Source organism: Passer domesticus, chromosome 2 (genome assembly GCF_036417665.1).
Source record: "Passer domesticus isolate bPasDom1 chromosome 2, bPasDom1.hap1, whole genome shotgun sequence".
Classification (NCBI taxonomy): domain Eukaryota; kingdom Metazoa; phylum Chordata; class Aves; order Passeriformes; family Passeridae; genus Passer; species Passer domesticus.
The window spans coordinates 117,353,259-117,375,815 of record NC_087475.1 but is presented as its reverse complement, the minus strand read 5'-3'; the positions used below and the strand labels follow the sequence as shown (position 1 = coordinate 117,375,815).

The following is a 22,557-nucleotide window of genomic DNA, read 5'->3' as shown; positions in this document are numbered from 1 at the left end:
CTGCAACAAATGCAGAGCTCTGTGGTACCAGCCATACAGGCTGCTTCTTACCTTGTAAGGAAGGACACACAGTTCACTTGAAATTGACAACTGAACACAGAATTTTAGGAGTTACACATTGACTATTCAGTATTAAAATTATATTAACAGCCCCTGAAGTAAGGCTTGTCACCCAGGAGACCCTCTCCCACTGAGAACTCCAATTTCTGGGCTACCCTGTAGTTTCTCTGTCCCAAAAGCTCAAAAGAAACCTTGGAATCTCCAAAGTGGAAAAAGAAGTTGAGGTACCAGCTGAGCGCTGCCGGTGGCAGCTGTCAAATGCATAAGGTGACAGTGGACTTACCTTGTTTCAGTAATTGTTTAGGACCCCATGTCCAAATCCTTCATTCCTGACTCATATCAGCTGTGCTGTATTGACCCATCATGTCCATCCAGATATTTAATGCCTCATGTGATTATTAATTACCCTGAAATACTCCTTCAGAGGTAACCTATAACTCTATTTACAAAACTTGCATGAGAAGAGTAGATGTTTTTACAGTGCTTTCTTCTTCTTAAAAAGATACCCGACCTCCTTTCAGCATGTCCTTATTAAATTGTTTTCCACTTAGCTGCATATAAACCCAGACCTTAGTTCCACCATCATATATCTGCACTTCACCTTATACAAATAAGTAATTCCAATGTGTAATCAATCCTTATCTGAGGCAGAGATCATAAACCACAGCCTTAACTCTACAGAGCATCACTGAAATCAATACAGCCATCCCAAATTAAACTAGCAAATGGTCTTGTCCTGCATATCTTTGATCTAGAGCTTTTCAGCCTATCATGAATTAAGATGATGATGCAGCAAACATCTCCTGTCTTATACTCATTGCCTTTCATCCAAGTAACATCCTGCTTGCTCCAGTGACTCCTAGCACTTAATGAGTTTCTTGACTTATCCCTCCTGTCATGCCATTCCAAACAGTATAGTTAAAAGAAAAAATGAATTTATCAAATAATAAACTGGTCCTACACACACACAGGAAAAACAAGTTTGTATGAGTTTTTTAAACTGGCCACTTAACAATTTAATCTCCCTGTGACTACACACTACATATAAATACTGCATTAAATTTCCCAAGCTTGTTGCATCTGATGAAACCAACTTAGAGCTCATTACTGCAAGTACACACTAATGAGATCCCTTTGGTATCACTACAATACAGTGATTAATTACAGAGCCTACATTTACTCATGGGACATATCTTTCTTCCCATGTAAAGAGATTCTCTCTTGCTGTTTAACAAACTAGATACAAGCATATTTTTTTGAAAAAAAAAAGTTAACAAATTTATCATGGCAAATTGGTAAGTGTTTCCATTTTACAGGTGGGAAAATCAAAGCACAATGGCATCACCAGGCAACACAACAGGGTTTATTGCCAAATACTGAACCAGGAGAAAACTGGAGCATTTAGGGCAGCTGCATAAGGCAAACATTTAATTCTAAATCAAACTGCTCTGAAATGACCTAATGCACCACTTAAGGTTTTCTCAAAGGAAGCTGATTGGGTGTATTCAGCCCTTTCTGAATTTCCCCAATGACAACTTTTTGAATTAAAATGAACAATGTTAGTGGGTATTTTGGACTCTGAACACAAATACACAAATGAACTGCAATGAGTCCAGCCTCTCTTCAGCTCTCATGCAGAAGTTTGCTGCACTGAGCCACCAGCACTTGCCTCAGAACAGGGAACTCCCTGGAAGATTTTAATTTTCTGCATCATCTGCTGAGTCTGGGAGCTGACACAATTAGTACAAAGTAGCATGTGGCAGCATGCCACAGAAAGCACTGCTTTTCCAAACAATTACAGCCCATTTTGTTGGTGCTGGGAGACACAAGTGCTCAGCCACTTGAGAAGTGCAATTCTGTGCTGGAAATGCACTGCCTGCAACAGTCTCTCTTACAAAACAGAATTACCAGCTAAAATTGGACGTTGAGAAAATAAAGTTTCTTTGTCTCACACTGTTTATTGGAACCTCCAGAGTTATCAACCCTGCTGCTTCTTTCCTTTTCACCCAAAGCTTATGAAAATCAAGGCAAAAAAAAATCACTATTCCTGTCCCACATATTTTATAGGGATGTGTGAAAATATCATTCCCTTTATAAAATATTATAATTCCCTTATCACAGCACTGAGCAACACTTAGTCATGTCTGTATGCCTTCCTGTGTGAACAGGGAAAACAAAAAAATTAAGGAAGGTACCTCAGTCTGATATATTTTTATGCCTGAATATCTATATCACACATTGAAATATTCTAGTTCCAGACATCTGAAATCTAGTCTCAGGTCTCTGTCCTTCTTTAAAGGGATACAAGTAGCAGGTATTTGGGGGCAAGGTGAGGAAGGAAAGGAGACTCAGGGACCTGTTAAGGTCAGACTATGGTAGATGGGAGAAAGGCTGGACAAAAGCCTGCAGAATGAAATAAGGAGAGTAACAGCAGTTTCAAAAACAGAAAAGAAAAGAAATTGTAAAAATCCACCCCTTAATACATAAACATATAAGCAGTCAAAAATGTTTTCTCCTGTGTATCTCCTAATGACTGCCTCAAAGGAAAGGAACAAATAATTATGAAGTAAAATGCTAAAACTTGACTGGAGCTATGGCAATTGCCTATGGTAATTCAATTACTATTTCTCTAGAATTATTTTTTTCTTTTAAAGAGTCAGTCCGTAAGCAAGTCTGTCCACAAGTCTGTGTATTTTTGGTTTGTCCAGACACGTAAAAGCATGTGCAGTGGCTGGTTCAGAGCTTTGCATGGGCTGACCTGCATGCTGAAGCTGTCTCCAGCAGTGAAAACATGCCTGCCTGCCTGACTTAGGTCACTATATTCCATCTTCCTTACCACCCAGCTTTTGACACTCAACAAAGCATACAATTCACAGATTTTGGACATCCCATTCCACTGACATTCAGACAAAATTGGTTAATAGGTTCAGCCAAGCATTGCTGTCAAGCGTAGGGACAGAGGGGGCATAGGGAAGAAAGGAAATGGATAATGTGCATAGGATGCATTTGCATGAGAAACCAGCATGAAACACATAAAACAGCCTTACAGAAGAAAAACACACCCATCTCTCCTCCAACCAGTTCCATCAGGAAAGGCAGTCTGGGACAAGAAAACATGTTTTTCTGAAATGGAGGAGGATTTTTGTACCATTTATTCCTGCTTACGTCCCAATAGTTGGAAAGCTGTCTCAACAGTCTCAACCTGAGCAGCAGCTCTAATTCCAAGAGGCCCAAACAGAAACAAAATGGAAATACATTTAACTTCTGTTATTCTCCTCAGAATAGAGATTAGATTACTTTGTATCTGAAACAACACTACTCTGTGCATAGCAGTTGTAAAAAAAATCCGAATGCCTGCAATAGCATTCATCTATGATAAAGACAACAGATTAAAACCAGAAAATTTACAATTGTGCTCACAAATATTATTGCTCCACTCCTCATTTTGAAATGTTACATAAACAGAAAATATGAATTCATTTATCCAATGAACAGAGCACAGCAAAACTGTTGTGTATTAGATCCGTAGATCACATGTACAGTATATTAAATTCATTTAGTAGACAGATTGTTATGTTTCCATGTAAAAGCCATTACAAATAATAAATATTTAAATATATGTATGACAAATAATGTGCCAGGATTATGCAGATAATTCATATTTAATTCAGTAGTTGCTTCATTGCTAACAAAGAGTAATGAACAGACCACTGCATGTCCTCCACCATGATACATTTACTTTACTCAAATAATTTTCCAAGCACATACATGTCTGAACTTTTCAATTAATTTCAGCCTAAGGCACTCAGAGCAAGTAATGCATATTATCAGGTAGACTCTTGAAAAATAAATCTAGCTTATCTCATTTCCTTTCTCATTGCAGTCTTTATCCTGAGGAAGCATCAAAATGTCACTGCCCTGAGAGAAATTAGGTTAGTAGTAGCTCTCTTTTCATGTACTTCTCTCCAAGCAAGGGATAGGTTTGAAGGTCACTTCAGTGTTCTCCATCAGTACGAAATCGTATCTGCACAGCTGCGGCCTACAAAAAACAGAGAAAGAAAAAGATTCACAACAGAAAAAGTTAACTTTAACAGAAAAATATTCCAGTATTTGAATTATTAAACCTCCAGTATTCGCCAGCTCTCAGAGACACTACTCAGAACAAGAAGTGCCTCCTTGTCTAAGTTTATACCTTATTTCATGCATTCCTAGCTTTGACGGACTGAAAAACAACCAAACACCAGCTGGATGATGAAAAGAAGTGTGTCACACTGGTCTGAAGTACAAAGATGCAGCATTTCATTTATTACAGCTATTAATCTGCTACTCTTTAGCAGCATGGCCCAATATCTGCACAATTCCTGTTAACACAGGAATAATTTATTTTGAGTTCCCTAGGTAGGAAAATTTCTCTGCTTTTATTTTACATAGGAAAGTAAAGAACCGCATCATAATATTTTCTGTTTCACTTGCAATGACAGCATGTGTAAGAAATTTTAATGCAAGAGAGCAATATGTCTTTTAAACACCTAGAAAATTCACAGCTGAATAATACTACATGAACACATAAAGAGGTCACAAAGAGAGACATGTATACATGGAAACATGCTTTTTGAGATCAATATGTGCTCTGCTTTTTAGGGCAGAGTCAGGTCAGAGTCCTGTTCTTCATGCACTATTGTAATGTATGGGGAGAGCTGGTTTGAACAGGGAAATGCAGACACATCCCTGGATGGCACCTCCATAGCATACGAGCTATGAGAATTATTTTATTTAAAATTGTCTTCTCTGTTTCTCTGAACTCATAGATTGGGCTATACCACACAATTCACCTCGGCCTGGGAAGTAGAATACAGTGAAACAGCAAAAGGAGAGAACAGCACACCAGGCCTTTCCATTGTTTCCCATTCTTATAAGATTTCCTACCAGTTAAGGTTCCACCTGTCTGTATGTGAAAGGCCTGTCAGATTTCTACTTAAGAATATGACACCTTTTAATGTCTGCACAAAATTATGACAGTAATTTTATGACTAAAAAGATCAAGATGAATTCTGGTGTTCTGCACAATGCAAAGCATAGAATTTCATCCAGTCTTTCATCAACAATTTGTTTTGATTTGAATTCAATGTTTCATTATTATAGTATTTTTGTAGTATTATTTATATCTAACCCCAGGGGATGAAATACCTAGCCAAATCATAATGCTAAATTCTAGAAATAAAAGCTTATGCTTTCCAACATATTTTTTCTCATTTGAAGTGCAATCCATCTCAGCTTGTGAATACTGAGTAACAGGAATGCCTCAAAGAAGAGTAGCCCTGAGCAGGGAGCAGGTTCACCAAAAAGGAGCAAAACACAAAAAATGGTTTTGTTAGGTGAGGCTTCCTTAACTTCTCAACCCAAGTAGCTTCTCTGCTATCTACTAAAAACCATGGTCAAGCCACACTTGTTCAGAAGAGGTATTTACAAGGTCTTCTTTTTATTACCTCTGTTCTTGTTTTGCTAAAAAACGCCAGAGGTGTCTGAGCTGAGTATCTTTGAGACATTCACCTTCCTCTTGAACTGCATCTTAATTCACTGAGTCTGAATCTGACAGGTTCATAAGATTTTGACATCTGGACATGCACAAGTTAGCAAAGCTTTCTGGTTTTATGGGTGAGCAGAAATGATTTATCTCAGGGATCAGAAGAAGAATATGAAAATTCTGTGTACCTTTCAGCACTCCCATATTTACACACCATCTGTGTGAATAGTGGATAAGCCCAGCAGACAATTGCCTGTGATATTCCCCAAACTCCCACAGCTTGCCATTAATCCAGACCTGGGGAGACTGAGACTCCTATTGCTCCTATTGTCTTTTATCCCTGCATCTGTCCCCTAGTTTTTATCTACTATTTGTTGTGAATAATTTAAATAGTTTTAATGTAGTTTCTAGGTGATCATCCTCTATTCAAGTAATTGTTATAATTATATGTAAATAAGGTAAATATAGGTTGGTATAATTACAAAGAGCAATTAGGTAATTATACCAATAGTGTAGTAACATCTGCATTTAAATCACCTTCACATGCTGATTCAATGCAGTATTTTCCACTGTTCTCTAAAAGTATCTAACGTGCCCCTACAGCTGCAATCTGATGACGCTCCACATGAAGGACCTTAGTGGATCTTGCAGCATATCAGGTACACCTTACTTTTAAACTAACAAGAGTCAGACTAACAGGAATGAAAACTGAAACCGTATAAGGGCTGTTCACTGAAAATCTTTCTTGTTTGCTTGCTAGATCATTATCTGAGAAAGCCCTAAGTGCTGACAGGCTTACACGAAATGTATCTTCTGATTTATCACCACTGGGCTGAGAAAAAAATTGGAATATGATTTAGAACTTTTCACCCTCTCTCATCACCAAACGCTTTGAAATACAATCATGCCATTTTCACCTGAGAGCTTGAGACTTATGGCTTTCAATAAGTTAATAAAGTCAAATGTATGTACATTCTGGGGTACTATTTTGATTACTGAGTGTTTTGTTTCTTCCTAAGTCTCTCCCATCTATCTCCTTCTCTTCCTCAGTAAATCTAAAATAGTACATTAATATAAGAAGGTCTCATCATTTTTGCAAATTATCATACCAAATTCTTACTAGGCTATTACCATGCAAAAAATTCCCAAATGTTACATCTCAAGTTAATAAAATACACTGGCTTAAGACTTACTAATTGGAATATTATTCTCATTCATTACTCATTTGCTATTACTTATTTGATACACATTTTTAGGTTTTTATTTTAAATTCTGTCTTTCTTGAATCTGCCATTAGTAAGAAACAAATTAACAACTCAAATAAAGTACTCTTGCTACTCCTGGATGTTTTTTACCTATTCTTTTCACAAGATGCAAATGCAAAATTTAACTGCTAGAGTTAGTGTACAAGTAAATATGGACATTTAAAAAATGAACATATGATAATATTACTGAAATATTAATAAAAGCTTAGTAATTACACTCAATTTTTTAAAAAAAGATAAAGCAGATTATTTAATTTTAACTGTAAGCAGACAGAGACTGTGTTCTGACCATCATCAGTAAGAGCAAAAAAACTATTCCAGTCACACATGTTGCTGAAGTGCTCCATTTCACACCTGAGTGTGAAAAGCTGTGTACAGACACATGAGAAAATCAGAAAAGTGCTTAATAAAATTTATCTTATGGAGGAGAAGCTGACCATGCAAGTCAGGCTGGTCCTTGAAAGCACAGCAGTGACACACAGCACGTGTGACACCTCCATGTACAAGCTGCTGTGCACTAAATGTTAATGCACACAGCAGCTCCTCCACATGACAAATTTGATCATCAGGATGAGGAGAATATTCATACACTAAGGAATATGCAATTAAAAAAAATTAATACAGGGAAATACAGGTTACTAAGAAAACATCCTGAGCACCTTAGTTGATACCCAGCTGTGATACATGACAAACACTCACCTTTTTGGATTATTGAGAGATTTCAGTTTCATCTGAAGAATCCTAAGCTTTTGTTTTGGGCCTATTAAAGTCTTCGTAGAAAAGGTCAGGGAAATTTTTGCAATTTTTTCAATGTCTTGGTAAAATCCAGTCAGTATTTTGACTCTTTTATATTGCTGAAATGTTGAAGCTTCACTAAAGAAAAATATTTAGTCAGGCTTTTGTTAGCTGAGTAACATTCATTACTGCTAAGTATTATTTAACTGGGAAATCTTGTGAGATGTAACAACTCTGAGCATTTAGAACAAGGACAGCTAGAACAGGATTCAAACCAGTACCAAGCAAGGACCTGGGAAAGGATCATTTCAGTATGAGGGCACTGCCCCTGATACTGAGCCACATCCAGGAAATGGGGCCATGGGCATGTCTTAACAAACTCAAGATACTTTTTCAACTTGCAAGCTAACAAGTTAAAAGGTTTAGAAAACTCAGAAAATTAGTCCTATAAAGTGATAAAAAAAGATTTGAAGACAAAGAACAACATACCTATTCATCTGCGACTCTACTGTGTTTCCAGCATCATCTATTAATTTAACTTTAATGAAACCTCTCCTAATGCTTTTATTCCAGGTCATAATGTCCAGTAAGTAGTTATACACTGCAGGAAGAAATAGGAAATCATGAGAGTCAAAGAATGATCTCAACAGGAACAGTTGGTATCCCCACCCTGTTAAATGTATTTACTGCTAGATGATAGGAATAGTGACTCTTTACTTTTACCCTCCCTGTTCAAAGGAGAATAAAAAGCTGACCTGCTGATGACCTGCCTTGTGCCCTCATAAACCCTGACCTGGTTTTCTGTAGCCATCACCAGTATTGGAACCACACACCTTTACTACTCCCAGTCAGGACACAAGTAAAATTGTCTATTTTTTGGCATGTGGCATATTATCATTCTCTCCTAAAAGACCAGGCCTCATATGAGGCCTTGACTTACTCAAGTTTACAATTTCCCTTCTTTTTAAGACCTCTTGTTCATTTCTGCTTCCTCAGGTTTCCAAATATCTAATAATTAAGGCTTAAATTAAAGAATGCACTCTTTTTCAGACTGGTCTGTTTTGCTTCCTGACTTTGCATTTCTTTTTCCTATCTTGCATAATTTCCTTTAAATTTATACTGTCATTACAATACTTCTTATTCTGCTCCATGTGCCTCCTCCTATCTTTGATAATATTTCTCTTCCTCTTTTCTCCCTTTTACCACCACCAGTAAGGGGCAGGGCAGAACAGTAGTAACAGGTTGGGTTGAGCTCAAAGACACTGGGAAGAGGGGTTATTTTACGTAAATTTTATGTAAAAAAATTATGCAAAATCCATCACTTCATTCACCTCTCCTCAATCCTTTGGAAGATACAATGATGTCAGCAAACATAACTAGGACTATCTGCTCCTGGTCACAAAACTTGCCAAGATGATGGCCAAAACTAATGGGAAAACCTAATTTCACATTAATTCTCAGTAAGCCTATCCCCATACCCTAAATGAAAGAACCTTAAACATAACTAATTATAAGAGTGTGTTGCACTTGTTCAGGGTGCTAGAATCTTTTAATACCAACAGAAATTGCATGAGAATCAGGATGGACCTACATGGGTAGGTAGGTATCTAAACTGTTGCAGCTGAAGCCCCTGTCATGAGAGCTCATTGCCACAGAGCATAACTCTGAAGCAGCCAGCTGAGCTGTCCCTTCACTGTTTTACTCCTGGGGAGACATGGAGAAGCTTTAGTTGACTATAGGGTGGTCTCCTCCTGGGGTGGAACATAGAGGTGTCTCTTTTTTGTCCCCAAGCCAGGGCAGTCTCACTTCCCTTTCCTGCTCTCTGGAAATGGCAGCATTGATTCCATCAAAGCAGGTGGCATCATTCCTTTTTCCCTCCCACCTGATTCTCATTTTCTAGCTTCCTTCTTCCTCTTGGCAGTCCACCCCATTATTTTTAAAGGTACATTTCTTTCGCAGTTCATACAGTATTACTTTTTCTTCTTCCTCCAGTCTGTGAACATCATTACATTATTTTACACAGTGGCTAACACTAACTTCTACTTTTAACATGTTTTTACTCCAGATCAGCTAAAAAATAAGAGTCATAAATTTTTATAAAGAGGTTTTATGTATGTATTTAGTTACTCACTGCAGAATGGGTCTTGGTCTGAGGTATCGAAGTAAGCTTTTGTTGGTGAACTATATTGTATCAACAGGTTTTTCCATTTATCAGCATGATAACCTGAAATCCAAAGTTTAAATATTTCATTTCAGACATTTAGCAAAATCATGATGCACATATGTTTACACAAAAGAATATCACACCATGACAAATTTGGCTTTAATTTTCTTTAAAATCCTCTGAGGAAAAAAACCTGACTAGAAAAAGGAAGGAATCCTCTGAGTAAAACAGAGTATAGTATACAAATATTTAATTCTTCTAATACATTAGTATCACTAAAATTGTCATAATGTAATAGTAACCTCTTTAGTCTAGATACTAACTCAAAAAATTAGTGCTTACAAAATCCTGCAGAGGTAATAAAAACAGCCCCAAAAATGTAGTCTACATATTTGAAGAGAGCACTTACAGAATAGCTTTCCCTTCTTTCATTTGAATCATTAAATATCTTTAAATTCTTTAGCCCATTTGTAGATATTGTTTAATAAAATATAAGATGCCCTGCAACCCCCCTAAGCTCATGGATTTAACATAGAAAGAAATTTATACAATTCCATGATTGTCGTCTTTGGGGCTTGATAACAGTCCCTGTTTCTAGAACAGATGATCCTCTTCTGTTCCTGTTAATCTCTTTTTTTAAACTGGACAAGGAAGGCTAATTCCAGACTGCAGAGCTGCCACTGCAAAGCAAGCAGCATGAAAGATTGCAGCAGAAGGATGCTGCTTCTCCGCTCAGTTCCCAGACTCAGCAGCTGGGGAAATATTTCTCCACCTCTACCTTGGGCATTCTGTCCCAGTCCACCAGGCTTGGCAAATAACCATGCTGGGGAAGGCCTGGAGTCTTTCTGTCCTACTATAAGGGCTCATTATGGTTGAGTTTTTAGAAAATACCACACAGATCTATCTATGCTTGTTCTTCTAGCCTGATCCAACTAATATAAAATACACATCCCAGCATAAGGGTGCAAAAAGACAAGTTAATGTGCAGAAGACAAGTTAGGGTGCAAAAGACAAGATAACCGAAAGTTAACTTCTAATTATGTATTTTTAAAATTTCATTCTTAAGAAATCCCTTCCAACTAGGAAATGTTCACACTATTGTAGCTCTTTTCAAACTGCACCCAAATCCTCTCTAAAAGCAACAAACCCCCAAAACAATTAAAACCCCTTCCAAAAAAAAAAAAAAAAACAAACAAAAAACAACTTGATTCAAAAGGCAGAGCAAAAAAATAAAAAAAAAAAAACCATGAAGATGCTTTAAACATTATTACTCTTAAGTAAAAACCACAGGTCCTCTAGGGATCATACAACACTCTTAAAGCCTGAAGTGATGAAATAAGCACGAGCAGTTTCTCTCCAGAAAGGGGAAACACTGAATCCATTCCAGACTAGAAAGCATAAAGACCAAAGAGTAGGAACATTCAGCACCTGTGCCTAACAGAGATAACTATAAAGCAGACAAACCCATGAACTTTAAACTACTTTAACTTCCCAGGAAATCTCACCCAGCCCAGAACAGATACGGTAACACTTACCCACTACTGGGCAGGACATTGGTTGGAAAGCATCACAATCAACACATTTTCCTCTCTTGTAATCCAGATAAGAGTCACAAGGATATGTTTTTATGTCACACTTGCTTTTCAAAGATGCTAAGAAGAGGAAGACAGATCTCTGATGGTCACATTTAAAATAGTGAAGTCCTTCAGGGAAGGAAAAAAAAAAGAAATATAGAAAGAATAGTTAGTAATTTTTATTAATGAAAAAAAGATGTTGTGTAAGTAGAATCATAGAATGGTTTGGGTTGGAAGGGACCCTAAATATCATCTTGTTCCAACCCCTATGCCTTGGGCAGGGACACCTTCCACTACACCAATTTGCTCAGAGCCCCATCCAACCTGGCCTTGAACACTTCCAGAGTTCATCCTGTGGTACATCCACAAATTCTCCATGAAACCTGTGCCAGTGCTTTACGGCTCTCTGAGTGACAGTTTTGGCCAAAGCAAATTATCATGATGATCAACTTCAGAGATGCTTCTCTCTAGTTTTCTGGCAGAAATAAATTCCTTCCTTTTCTGATAAAGCAAACTTTGGGAATTGTAGAGATGACAATTGTGCTGGCTTAAGGAATTCTTCCATACTCACAAACACACAAGTGGTAGCCTTATGCCTGTGCAGCAGCTCTAACTGGTAGCACTGTGCAAATTAGCAATGGGAAACACTGACAGAAAAAAACATATTCAAAAGAGTAAACTAAATAATTGCCAGCAACCTCGCAAAACACTCATGGAAGTTGAAATAAGCAAAATTCTGCATCAAAAAAATCATTTCATAAAACTGATTTCACCCTAGAGTCTAAAAGACATATCCAACACCAAAACTTAGTTCATCATTACCAGCCAGGCGGAATCTATAACACAGTGGGGATCTGGAAGCCTTGCCTTACATGTCATAGGCAAGGGATCCTGCCCAAACCACTGGGACACCAACACCTTCCCCCATTCCTGGACCCATATTACCAAGCAAAAAAATAATAATCAGTATATTCAGGTTATATATAATACAATAACATAATTCCATCATACCAATATTAATTATATAGTGGGAAATTTATGTTTCAGCAAAACAATTTTCAAATATCTTTATTATTTTTCTTTTGCTGTATAGAGACTGAAAAGAAAGCATACAGTCTTAGGTCCCATATTACTGACAAAGTGCAGTGTATATTCAATTCAATTTAACCTTTTTTGATTTGACATCAAACTTTTCTTCTCATTAAATAAACAGATTTTTATTTACCACTCAAAAATGTTTTTGGACAACCAGGCTGATCCATTCCTCCATTTGGATAGAAATCAATGGTTCCTAAAGGCTTCTTGAAACCTAGTACTAAAGTAAAAACATCATGAATGAAAAAAAATCCATAAACAGAATTACAAAGGCAATTATTTATCATTACATTCACTCTAAAAATCATGGAGGTCTTAAAGAACATTTTTGCAATTATACCATTCTTTTTGTACTGTAAATCAAAGTCATACTATGAGGTAAAAGTCAAGGGTTTTTTCTCTTTAAGAAATTTATATATATATGTAAAATGCTGTACAAATATGTATACAAAATTGTGGAAGACTCCTACTGCTGCAAGAGGGAACGAACAGAAACAGCTGTAACTGAGATATTATTTACATAAATAAATGTATTAAATTCACCTTCTCTCCAATCAAAATTCTTTCCTAGTGCAATTTTCATAAGAGTAAAATTTTTCCATTCTTTGCAGTACATTGGATTTTGAACTACACTAATATTAGCAGTAAATCAAAGTAGGAAAATCTGTATCTGTCCTATAAAAGTAAGCAAAATTCCAAGAATAAGAGTTAATTTAATCTGATCTACCTTCCTACACATTATCTTTATTCACATAATGGGACCATTACAAAAATTGGTATTTTACAGCCTCACACTGAAATTTGTATAGGAAAATGCTTAAATTTTAATATTATTAAAGAAACTGATATGAAACTACACAAATAATGGGACGATTGTGGTATTAAAGGTTTATTTATGGTTTTGAGGAAAAAAGTGAACCAGAGATTAAAGTACAGAAGAAGCAGACGTTACAATGCTCTTCTTTTTAACTTTACAGTAACATGATTTAGTATTTGAAGCAGTGACTTAAAATGTGATGTACTAAGTTGATACAGCAGAGCCTGACTGTCTCAGAAGGGATTAATTCAGTGACAACCATGTCCTTACAACCTCTATGTTCATACACACTTGCACAGCAAAAGAACGTTCATGTTAACAGAAAATATTCTCCTGCAGCACTATTTGGATGTTACTGAAACAGCTTATCCCTTTTGCTTTTGCTTCCTGCCTTTCCTCAGGCTGAAAGAGGCAAGTCAAGGCTCTGTTATTACCATCAATATCTGAATGGATTACATCCACAAACTGTGCATCAGTAGGATCCAGTCTGCTCTCTGGTGGTTCTCCAGTGAATGAAGGGCCTGCTGGATCCAGACCTGAATAAAAACAACATTTGCATCATAAACTCTGGCCTCCTTCTACAGATATATAAAAGACCAACATCTGAGCATTATTCAGCAGTTATTCTTCATTTTCTTGGTATAAAAATTTTTAAAAAGCATGATTTTTCTCTACAACTTGCTAAGAAAAGCAAAGATTCCTACCACAAGAGTGATCAACCCATATGTTGAACTTCTCTCCTTCCATAATTGTGTGTGCTTATCTCCCTTTTATTCAGATGAATATAAGTCAACAGCATTGAGGATCAAGTCAGGAATTTTTTTTTTCTTTTCCCTCAGAAAATGCCATGCCTATTATACACTTTATAAGACCAAAATGCGCAATATAACTGCTCTCACCTCCAGAACACAACTAGTCAGACACTCAGCTAGCATATCATTTAACTTAAGTGGCATCTAGATGAAACACTCAATTTTCATTTGAGAGACTAAAGGTAACCAGGTTGGAAAATTTAATCTGTAATTTATGTCCTGAAGGCAGACTTGCCCAATTTCCTGAACTGCTATCAGGGCTATATTTTCCCTCATGTATGTCATTAAATATTCAGTTCTCGTTTGTCAATGTCTCAGAGCTCTGACAACAATACAAGGTACAAGAGAATATGTGCACTGGGATTAAAAGCCTTACCTGTAATTCTGCCAAGTTTGCCATTATACTTCTGGCCAACAAAACCAGCTATATGAGCACCAAGACTAACTCCAATCAAATACAGAGAGTCAAGAGAAGCTCCACCCACCTATCAGGGGGAAAAAACACCAAAGCCAGTCATGCACAGAATTAATGGAACACAAATCACAAGGCTGATTTAGTTTTCACTTTGGTCAGTACTTTGAATTACATTTCTAATTTTCTAGCTGTAAAAAAAAAAAAAAAAAATAAAAAAAAAAATATATATATATATATAATGAAGTTGCTTTCAGTTTTGCAATTCTATATTAGTTAAAGTGTAGAAATTATGAAATTCTTTAGAAAAAGGTAAAAAAGGAAGCTTGAGTCACATTTCTCCTGAAATGCCACATTAGTTAGAAGGGAAGAGGAAGACATTTATCAGATATAAAAAAGTTGAACCAAAACTATGAATGAGGAAAAAAAAACCTTGCCCTTCTTTATCCTTCCAATAAAATAAATTAAAAACATAATATCATTAATAAATACCTATGTCATACAACTGCTGAATAATGGTGCCAAGTGCACACCTTAAAATGTCTATTCTACAAAGCAGGCATTATTCAAAAAAACCCAAATGAAAATCTACAGCAGAACCCTAAAACAGTGTCAGCTGACCTAGTTGGAATCCCTGCAAAATGATGGGGTGACACACAGGGTCTGAAATATTAGGATGTCTCAAAATGAATTAGAAAGGCCTCACAACAACTTTTAAGTGTGAAAGTGATAGCTGTGGGACACTACAGACCCTCCTCCTCCACCACTTTCAGGACTCACACACACACTCACTGTTTGCCACACAGATCTGTAAACAGCAATTAACTTATTAATCTTCTCATAGTCCTATTTAATTTTTTTTATTCCATAACAATAAATCTACTGGCACAATTGCAAATCTGTCCAGAGGACAGATTCTGACAGGCTTTCTCTCCTTTCACCTCAGCCTTTCTCAAAATGTTGAATGCTTTTCTGAAATTCCACATGAATATTTTTTTTTATTGCACAGCATTCCAAATTTCTGAGAATGGCTGAGAAATAAGTGGTGAGACAAGACAAAAATTCAAGTGACAAATCAGACAACAGTATAAATAACATCATGACATGTTTTGTTCATTTGATCAAGCAAAAAATCTAACATCCAGTTAAGACCACTGGCATCAACTATGGTTTCAGCAACTGCCTCTAGAGACAAGAAGTTTATGCCATTTTGGAATTAATATTTATATCTTTGCAAGTGGCTTATTTCTCATATAGAACCTTTATTTATAGTAAATTAATAATAAAAATAGTAGTGGAATGCCTTTGTTAAATGTTTATGTTACATAAACATTTGAACATCTCTCCCTTCACTATCCCACTGCTGAATTCACTCATTCCAGAAGATCTAAAACTTCCAGCTGGTTCAAGAAATCAGATGCACTTTCAGGCACATTTCAGTGAAAGAGAAATAGGAACTCTGGTGAAGTTAAATATATGCAATAATACATGTAAATAAAGTTAGTAATACCGCTATAAAGAACTGTGATTTTATATTGTCTACTGGACTTCTCTATAGATATATTTTAAATATCCATTCCCACTCAAACCATGCTCTTCACACTTATTCAGAACAGATGCAATGCTCTGCCTTACCAGCATCTGGTCAACATAATTCTTCAGTATTTCTGCAACTTTTCCGCAGTTTTCCACAGCAGTATTGTAATTCACGGTGGTAGCACCACGATTCCAATCTACTATAATGAGATTAATATCCTCTGAAGACAGTAAAAGCTTCTTCATGTTGCCCAGCCATGCTGGAGGAGACCCTGTTGGCCTGAAGCCATGAATGACAAAGACAATTTTCTTGTTTGTATTCAGGTATGCAGATGCAGTAACATTGTGTTCAATGAGTCTCTCAGCACAATCTTGATTTTCCCTTGTGTATAGGAGTAGCTGAACCTGGAGATCTGTTCCAGCCAAAGCATTGCCTATGTTAAGGTCTGTAAACTCGGGACATTTTTCTCCCTCATCTGAAAAAGATGCAAATGTTAAGACAGTCATTTGATGAGTTGGGCTACCTGAAATACCACCTCTTCACTCTTCTTTCCATATCTTTTTCTGCTGAAAGTGGAGGACTTCCATTTTCTTTACTCTTGACCTTTGGAAAGAAGTGTCAAAACATACACTGAACAAGGAACAACAGTTTAACTAATGACTCTGCAAATACCATTTTGCTCCTCTGAACCCTTCAAATGTGAAATTATCCTAATTTTTCCTGAACAGGGTATTTTCTCCTTATAAGTACTAATTAGTAGCCACTGTTGATAAGATCATTTACCTCACCATCAAAGGCAGGTTCTCAGAATTTTTTCACTAACAGGAAGCTTGTGGTGGTTGTTTCTTCCTCTTTGGGCCACGGCTGCTGTGCTGCCAATCCTTAGACCTTATTTGTTTGATCTAGCAATAAGGAATAGCTACCTGACAAAGCAGGAATGATCCAGAACCCTTTCCTAGCTTTGGATCACCATAATGGCACCATTACCAAGAAATTAAGGCAGAAAAAACAAGGAATGTTGCTCTGAGTTCGAAAAAACAAGAATTAAGGTCAGTGTACTTAATGGCACAAGACAAACAGTAGGATTTAGCATTTCTGTCTGTACTTGTACAGTTAGAGTGTAACAGATTTAGCTGCTCAACAAGAGAATGGGGATTTTCAACATAGTCTAAAAAGTCTAAATTTCTTCCCTGTCTGGTTATCAACATCCAAAGTTCACACTTTAATGATCTCTTTTGGCTACTGAGTTTATCCATCCACATTGTATGGCTAAACCACTTCAGGACTCTGGGCAGAACACCAACACCTGTCACAGTTCACAATGTGAATTATGCCATTCAAGGTGCAGTAAAGATTCAGTACAGGCACTAAAGACACTAATTCACTAATTTAGGGAACTAGAGCAATCACCTCTAATGCCAAACCGTGTATCTACAAGGACTAGATTGGTCACCTCTGGGCTGGACATCACAAAAAAATAATGGATATAGTCCAAACAAGTGCAGGCTTGAAGTTACACAGTGTTACAAATAACCTGAAACTCCTTGTTGCAAACCAACCCGATGAAAGCTTCATGCCTATCATCGTGTTATGACAGTAACTACAATTATTACATGGAGAAAAAGACAGAATTACTTTGAAAAATAAATACCATTGTTTTCTTCATTTAAACTTATAATAATATAAGTAACTTTAACTGAAATAACTAGATAGATTATTAATTAACAAGTTAAATGGAAAGACAACTAATTTCATCACTTGGACTTATCCAAGAAGTTCTGAAACTGAGAACTGTTCAGCTGAAGTGGACTTGAATTTTATAAAAATAATAATCAAGAACCTGGTAAAATGTCATGGCATGTGAATCTTGAGACGTTAACAATATGTGTCACATTTGATTTCTGGTTTTCATATATTTGTATATGATGATAAAACTTGAATATAAATTGCATTACACTAACCTCATCTACAAAGTGAAAATACAACCAGTCACTTAATTCCAAAGGTACAACATGAAACTCTCATTTTGGTCTTTAAATCCAAGTTTAATCACTGATCCTTAAAATTCACTCCTTCACATGTAGAATATAAGGTTCATGCTAAGATATTGCTCTGTATAAATATTTATATTTTGAAATATATTAATATTTCAAATATAAATATTTTAAAATTTTAAATATTTTGAAAATTTTTAATTATTTGATTGGTAGAAATAAAAATTACTTCTTCTAAAACCAGTGGAATGACAGTGAGATAAACCAGACACAGTCTGTTCCATGGGAGTGAGAAATCTATCACAAGAAAATTATTTTAACTGCCAAACCTATTTACTAGCTGGCAAATGTCAAAGACAAGAAACTCGTTTACTCTTGGCTGTGAAATGACAGAAGTCATTCTTTCAAAAGTAAATAGAGAATAAAAGCGAAATGATGATGTTTTTACTGTGGAATTAGATAAGCAATACAAATAGGTTTATAGATGTAATACTTTGAATTGTTTAGCAAGGAGTCATAGGGGGAAGTTTTTCAAACTCCTGTTTCTCATTGAACACTGAAAGCAATACCCAGTTGCCCTTTGTGCTCTCTTGTTGGAGTACTCACTCTTTTCTGAGCAATCAAAACATACACGTAGGCATTGGGCTGTTACACATGCATTTTAAGCAAGTTAATGTATAATTGTAACTTTCTTGTGCATGTTTGTAAGCATTTTAATTATCTTGTGTGATTGAAAAGGGAAAAATCTTAAGTGCACAGTCTCTTTGGTAACTAAGTTTTACTATTTAAAAATGTAACATTTTACTTGAAAATCTAAGCACCTATCACATCAGCAAAAACCAATAAACTCACATGAGTTCATTAAGACTATTTCATGATTACGTCTACTTTGTACAAAGTGCACATACCTGAGCAGGTCTCTGGGCAAAGTACAGCCAGAGATAAAGTATCAGGCTTGGTTCTATTTACTTTAAAACAAAAACTTATGTCTTAGTTTCAAAGTTATTGAATTCTTTTTACTAATCATCTGCTCCATTAGGCATAATTCATAACATTTTACCTTAATCTTTTGGACAATTTAAATGAAGGAATACTCATTTTTTAAATGTTTGATTAAAACAAAGATTCCACATTACAAGTAAGCTAATGGTTCTTACCTGATTTCACCCAGTATATCAAACAGATGAAGAAACACAATTTCAGCATGTGGAAGTGGAGAAAAAGTGATGTGTAATATCCACAAACAAGTGGAAAATTGAGTGTTTCCTTATGCTAGATGTCTAACACAACTGAATGACACCAATGAAGCGAGTGAGTAGGAAGCAGAAAATAAAGCTCTAGTCAAGCTTCTGCAATTTATGACTCCTCCTATTGAGTGACTTCAGTAGATAGGGTGGTTACTGGGCTTTGTGATGTCATATATTACTGGCAACTCCTTCATATGTGGAGTTTAGGAAGTGGGGTAACTAGGGGTGCATGCCATTAAAGATCCACAGCGTGGGGGGTTTTAAGTGTTTCACTGAACTGCAGTTAGGGGCACTGAGATGGCCAAAAGGAGCTTAGAACAAAAAGTCATTCTGCTGACAGAAGGATCTTCCTGTAAGAACTAGAAAATAGTTCTGAAAACTGTTTACCCAGAGATCATTCTTCCATAGAATTATCATCTGAGCTTTTCCAAAGATTCATTCTCTAATCTAAATTCTCAGAGGGTATGCAAAAGCTTCTCGGGCAGAGACATGAAGCTTAGAGTACCACATACCTCACCCAGATATTGATTTTATGGGTGTTTTTTAACCTCATTCCCTCTTCATCCCAGCTGCAAAACAAATGAAGAAATATTTATTTTTATGAAGCTCATTTATTTATACATCACTTCACTGGATAAATACAGGAGTGCAGACTACAAGTTTTTAAAGTTTATGCTGAGGCAAAGAGGCAGATAAACCCTGCATTATTTATGTATGAAGTGAGGATGCTCAGTTTGCCTACATCTGTGTCCCAATTATTTCCAGTGCAGGAGAAAGAAAACCATACCACAACCATTCAAATATGATGCAAATGCACCTTAGGAATGTTTCCTGCACAGAGTATCCTTTACAGTGCTTCTAAACATAGGTATAGGTTTCCTTTGTTTCTTTCCACTACAGTATGAATCTAAGCAGTTCATCAAAGCTGTGATGTACAAGTTTTTGCAGCAGACAGCCTTTAGGAGGTGCCATCAAAGGTGTTTTTTCATTTTGAATGCAGCCGCAAGGTGCAAAAGATGCAGAATGTCTGTTGTTATGAAAATCAACTCAGCTCAACAAATGACCTCTAATTAATTTTTTGCTCCCATTCCTCAAATATGTCATTTTGTTTGGAGTAAAGTTCAGTATGGCAGCTCTTCAATTCCTTTGCACTTCCCTGTCATCTCAAATCTTTGACACTTTGCCCAGCCACTACTATAAAAGCACAGCTTTACTGACATCATATATTGCTTATTACAAGTAATGGCAGAGTGTCTGACTCTTTCCTCTCACTAATTTTTAATCTGGATTATTGTTAAAACAAAAACTTAGTGCACCCAAGAACCTCCAGCCAGGGAGCCTCAGCATGCGCTCTGTGTACAGTACCCATTCATATACAAGTTAAAGCATGGAGAGATCAACACCACTAAAACCAAATTGCTAATAGTCCCCGTAAAGCATTTACTGAGTTTATACAAGAGCAAATCACCTGACCTTAGAAGAAAATCCTACATATGAACTTTTACATGTATCTAATGACACTAGCTGTGAATAAACTGCTAACGTTTATTCTTTTATACAGAAACGGGGAAAAGAAAGCACATTTTAAGTTTCTCTTGAACTGAAAACTGAAATAAGCCCAGCTCACAGTAATGTTGATATAACCCCGCCATGAAATGATTTCAAAGCCCTCTGAAACCAGTGCTGGGAAGGGACTCCCTTACCAAATCAATGCCCATAAAGTTTTGTGGTATTAATCAGGATGTCGAACTGGGGTGAACTCACATCTCTTTCACAGGACAAGGGAACTGTGCTCAACAACAGTGGCACTTGTGCTTCTGAGAAATTCAGAAATCCCAGCTCCTGTTACTGGTTATACCGTAGGTTCTACTGACAGCTCCCTTCGTGGTGACTCATGAAGTTTCATGACCTGAGTTTCAGGTACTCTCTCACAAACTCCAAAGTTCAGCTATTTCCCATCCCATTTTGCTGCATTTTTGTTATGCCCACTCATGCCTCATGCCTTTCCCACAAGGACACACTCCTCCTCACACTGAAATTCAGAGTTATCTGCTTTGAAAGTGCCTTATGCAAACCAGTGCAGGATGCTGGCACTGCCTCTTCAGGACTTTGATTGACCCCCAAAGTGCTCAGGACTGTAAGAGTCACCAATTGATGAATAAACCCAGATAATTTTAAGGGACCCCACAGACTGCTGGGTAATTATTCAAGCTGAAAAGAGATACAAAAATTTAATTTTACCACAGTACAATATTGCTATGGTTTATCAATAAAAGAATGGCCCTATTACAATTGAATTTATCCCCAGAAGTTTTGGGTAAAATAGCATTCAGAAACATTACGGTGTGGTTTCTCAAGATTAAGATGGAATTCTTACACAAGCCTTGACATGCTGATCTGTGGTCATATGCAAATGGCATTTCCCCTTCTAATCTCCACTCTGTCCCCCAGGATTCCGTGGTGTTGGGAAATCCCATTCTCAGAACAACTCTCATTTCTCTTCCGTCTCAATCCCCTTCTACAGAAAAATTCTTCTCTAACCACTAAGCTTAAGAGCACCGCTCCCTGCCAGGCAAGAGGAAATCCTACCAGGCTTTTGCAATGCAGTATGTTTAACTATGAAAATAAGTTATCTAAAGATTGCAAACAAAAAAACTGACTTGTTGGAAGAAATTTAAGACTTACTGTCTTCTGCACTGATGCTTGAAATTCCTGCAAATCAATAATCCCTTCCTAAATAGGCTTGACAAGTTCCTAACTAATCCTCCTTCAGAAAATATGGGCACTGAGGCAATACACACCATTTATGCTTTGGAAAAGAAATTCTTTAATGATTATTTTTCACATTGTTGTCATCAGGATGACTTGTGAAAATGTGCTCTAATGATTATTTTTTACATTGTTGTCATCAGGATGACTTGTGAAAATGCGTTCCTTTGTAAAATAACGCTTTAAAAATATATTTGGAATGCTGAGTATGTGTACACGATTGAAACCTGTTTGTAGCAGCCAGGCAGCTGTGAGTTATAAGGCAGGTGTAACTCCATCTTTAAAGGTAGCAATCATACTCCAGTAATCTTTATTGGGAAGTGAACAACATCCAATATTGCACATGTGCGTTTTGTCAGTAACTATTACAATGTTGAACCATGCTGATGAGGGCAGCACTCGGGGAGTGCAGTTTCTTAGTCCAATTTTCACATGATTATGTGGTTTCCCAGTAGTTATTCACTTGCAGTTTCACTCAGAGGAGAAGGAAATACTCTGTGGCACACAAAATCCTTCCCAGGGCCTTGTTCCTGTGCCATGCATGCTTCCACT

The 22,557-nt window shown here is 36.7% G+C and overlaps 1 protein-coding gene and 1 long non-coding RNA gene across 4 annotated transcripts; one reads left to right on the top strand and one right to left on the bottom strand.

The window, feature by feature from the left end:
• Window positions 1–1,322: 1,322 nt before the first annotated feature.
• LIPI (lipase I) lies at window positions 1,323–19,389 on the bottom strand. Of its 2 annotated transcripts, XM_064410924.1 has the most exons (10): window positions 19,147–19,382; window positions 16,094–16,470; window positions 14,423–14,531; window positions 13,669–13,770; window positions 12,548–12,637; window positions 11,284–11,451; window positions 9,716–9,808; window positions 8,074–8,185; window positions 7,549–7,722; window positions 1,323–4,099 (listed from the first exon to the last, which is right to left on the bottom strand). In XM_064410924.1, the coding sequence occupies exons 1-10, from the start codon at window positions 19,193–19,195 to the stop codon at window positions 4,012–4,014; spliced, it is 1,362 nt and encodes a 453-aa protein (XP_064266994.1). In that variant the 5' UTR covers window positions 19,196–19,382; the 3' UTR covers window positions 1,323–4,011. The 2 variants fall into 2 exon arrangements, with proteins under 2 accessions (XP_064266994.1, XP_064266995.1); XM_064410925.1 differs by lacking the exon at window positions 7,549–7,722 and having other exon boundaries at window positions 19,147–19,389.
• Window positions 19,390–19,455: 66 nt separating this feature from the next.
• LOC135294957 (uncharacterized) lies at window positions 19,456–21,513 on the top strand. Of its 2 annotated transcripts, none has more exons than XR_010356965.1 (3): window positions 19,456–19,588; window positions 21,014–21,156; window positions 21,251–21,513. It is a non-coding gene; the product is annotated as an uncharacterized LOC135294957 (long non-coding RNA). The 2 variants fall into 2 exon arrangements; XR_010356966.1 differs by adding an exon at window positions 20,002–20,104 and having other exon boundaries at window positions 19,467–19,588; window positions 21,014–21,513.
• The last annotated feature ends 1,044 nt before the right edge of the window (window positions 21,514–22,557 follow it).

Bases quoted from the DNA above. Each gene is read 5' to 3' on its own strand.
- LIPI (XM_064410924.1), bottom strand. From the start codon at position 19,195: ATGCTGAAATTGTGTTTCTTCATCTGTTTGATATACTGGGTGAAATCA. The intron at 14,532-16,093 runs GTAAGGCAGAGC...TCCCCCTGATAG, and splicing joins ATTATGTTGACCAGATGCTG to GTGGGTGGAGCTTCTCTTGA. The intron at 7,723-8,073 runs GTATGTTGTTCT...ATTTTTCTTTAG, and splicing joins GTAGAGTCGCAGATGAATAG to TGAAGCTTCAACATTTCAGC.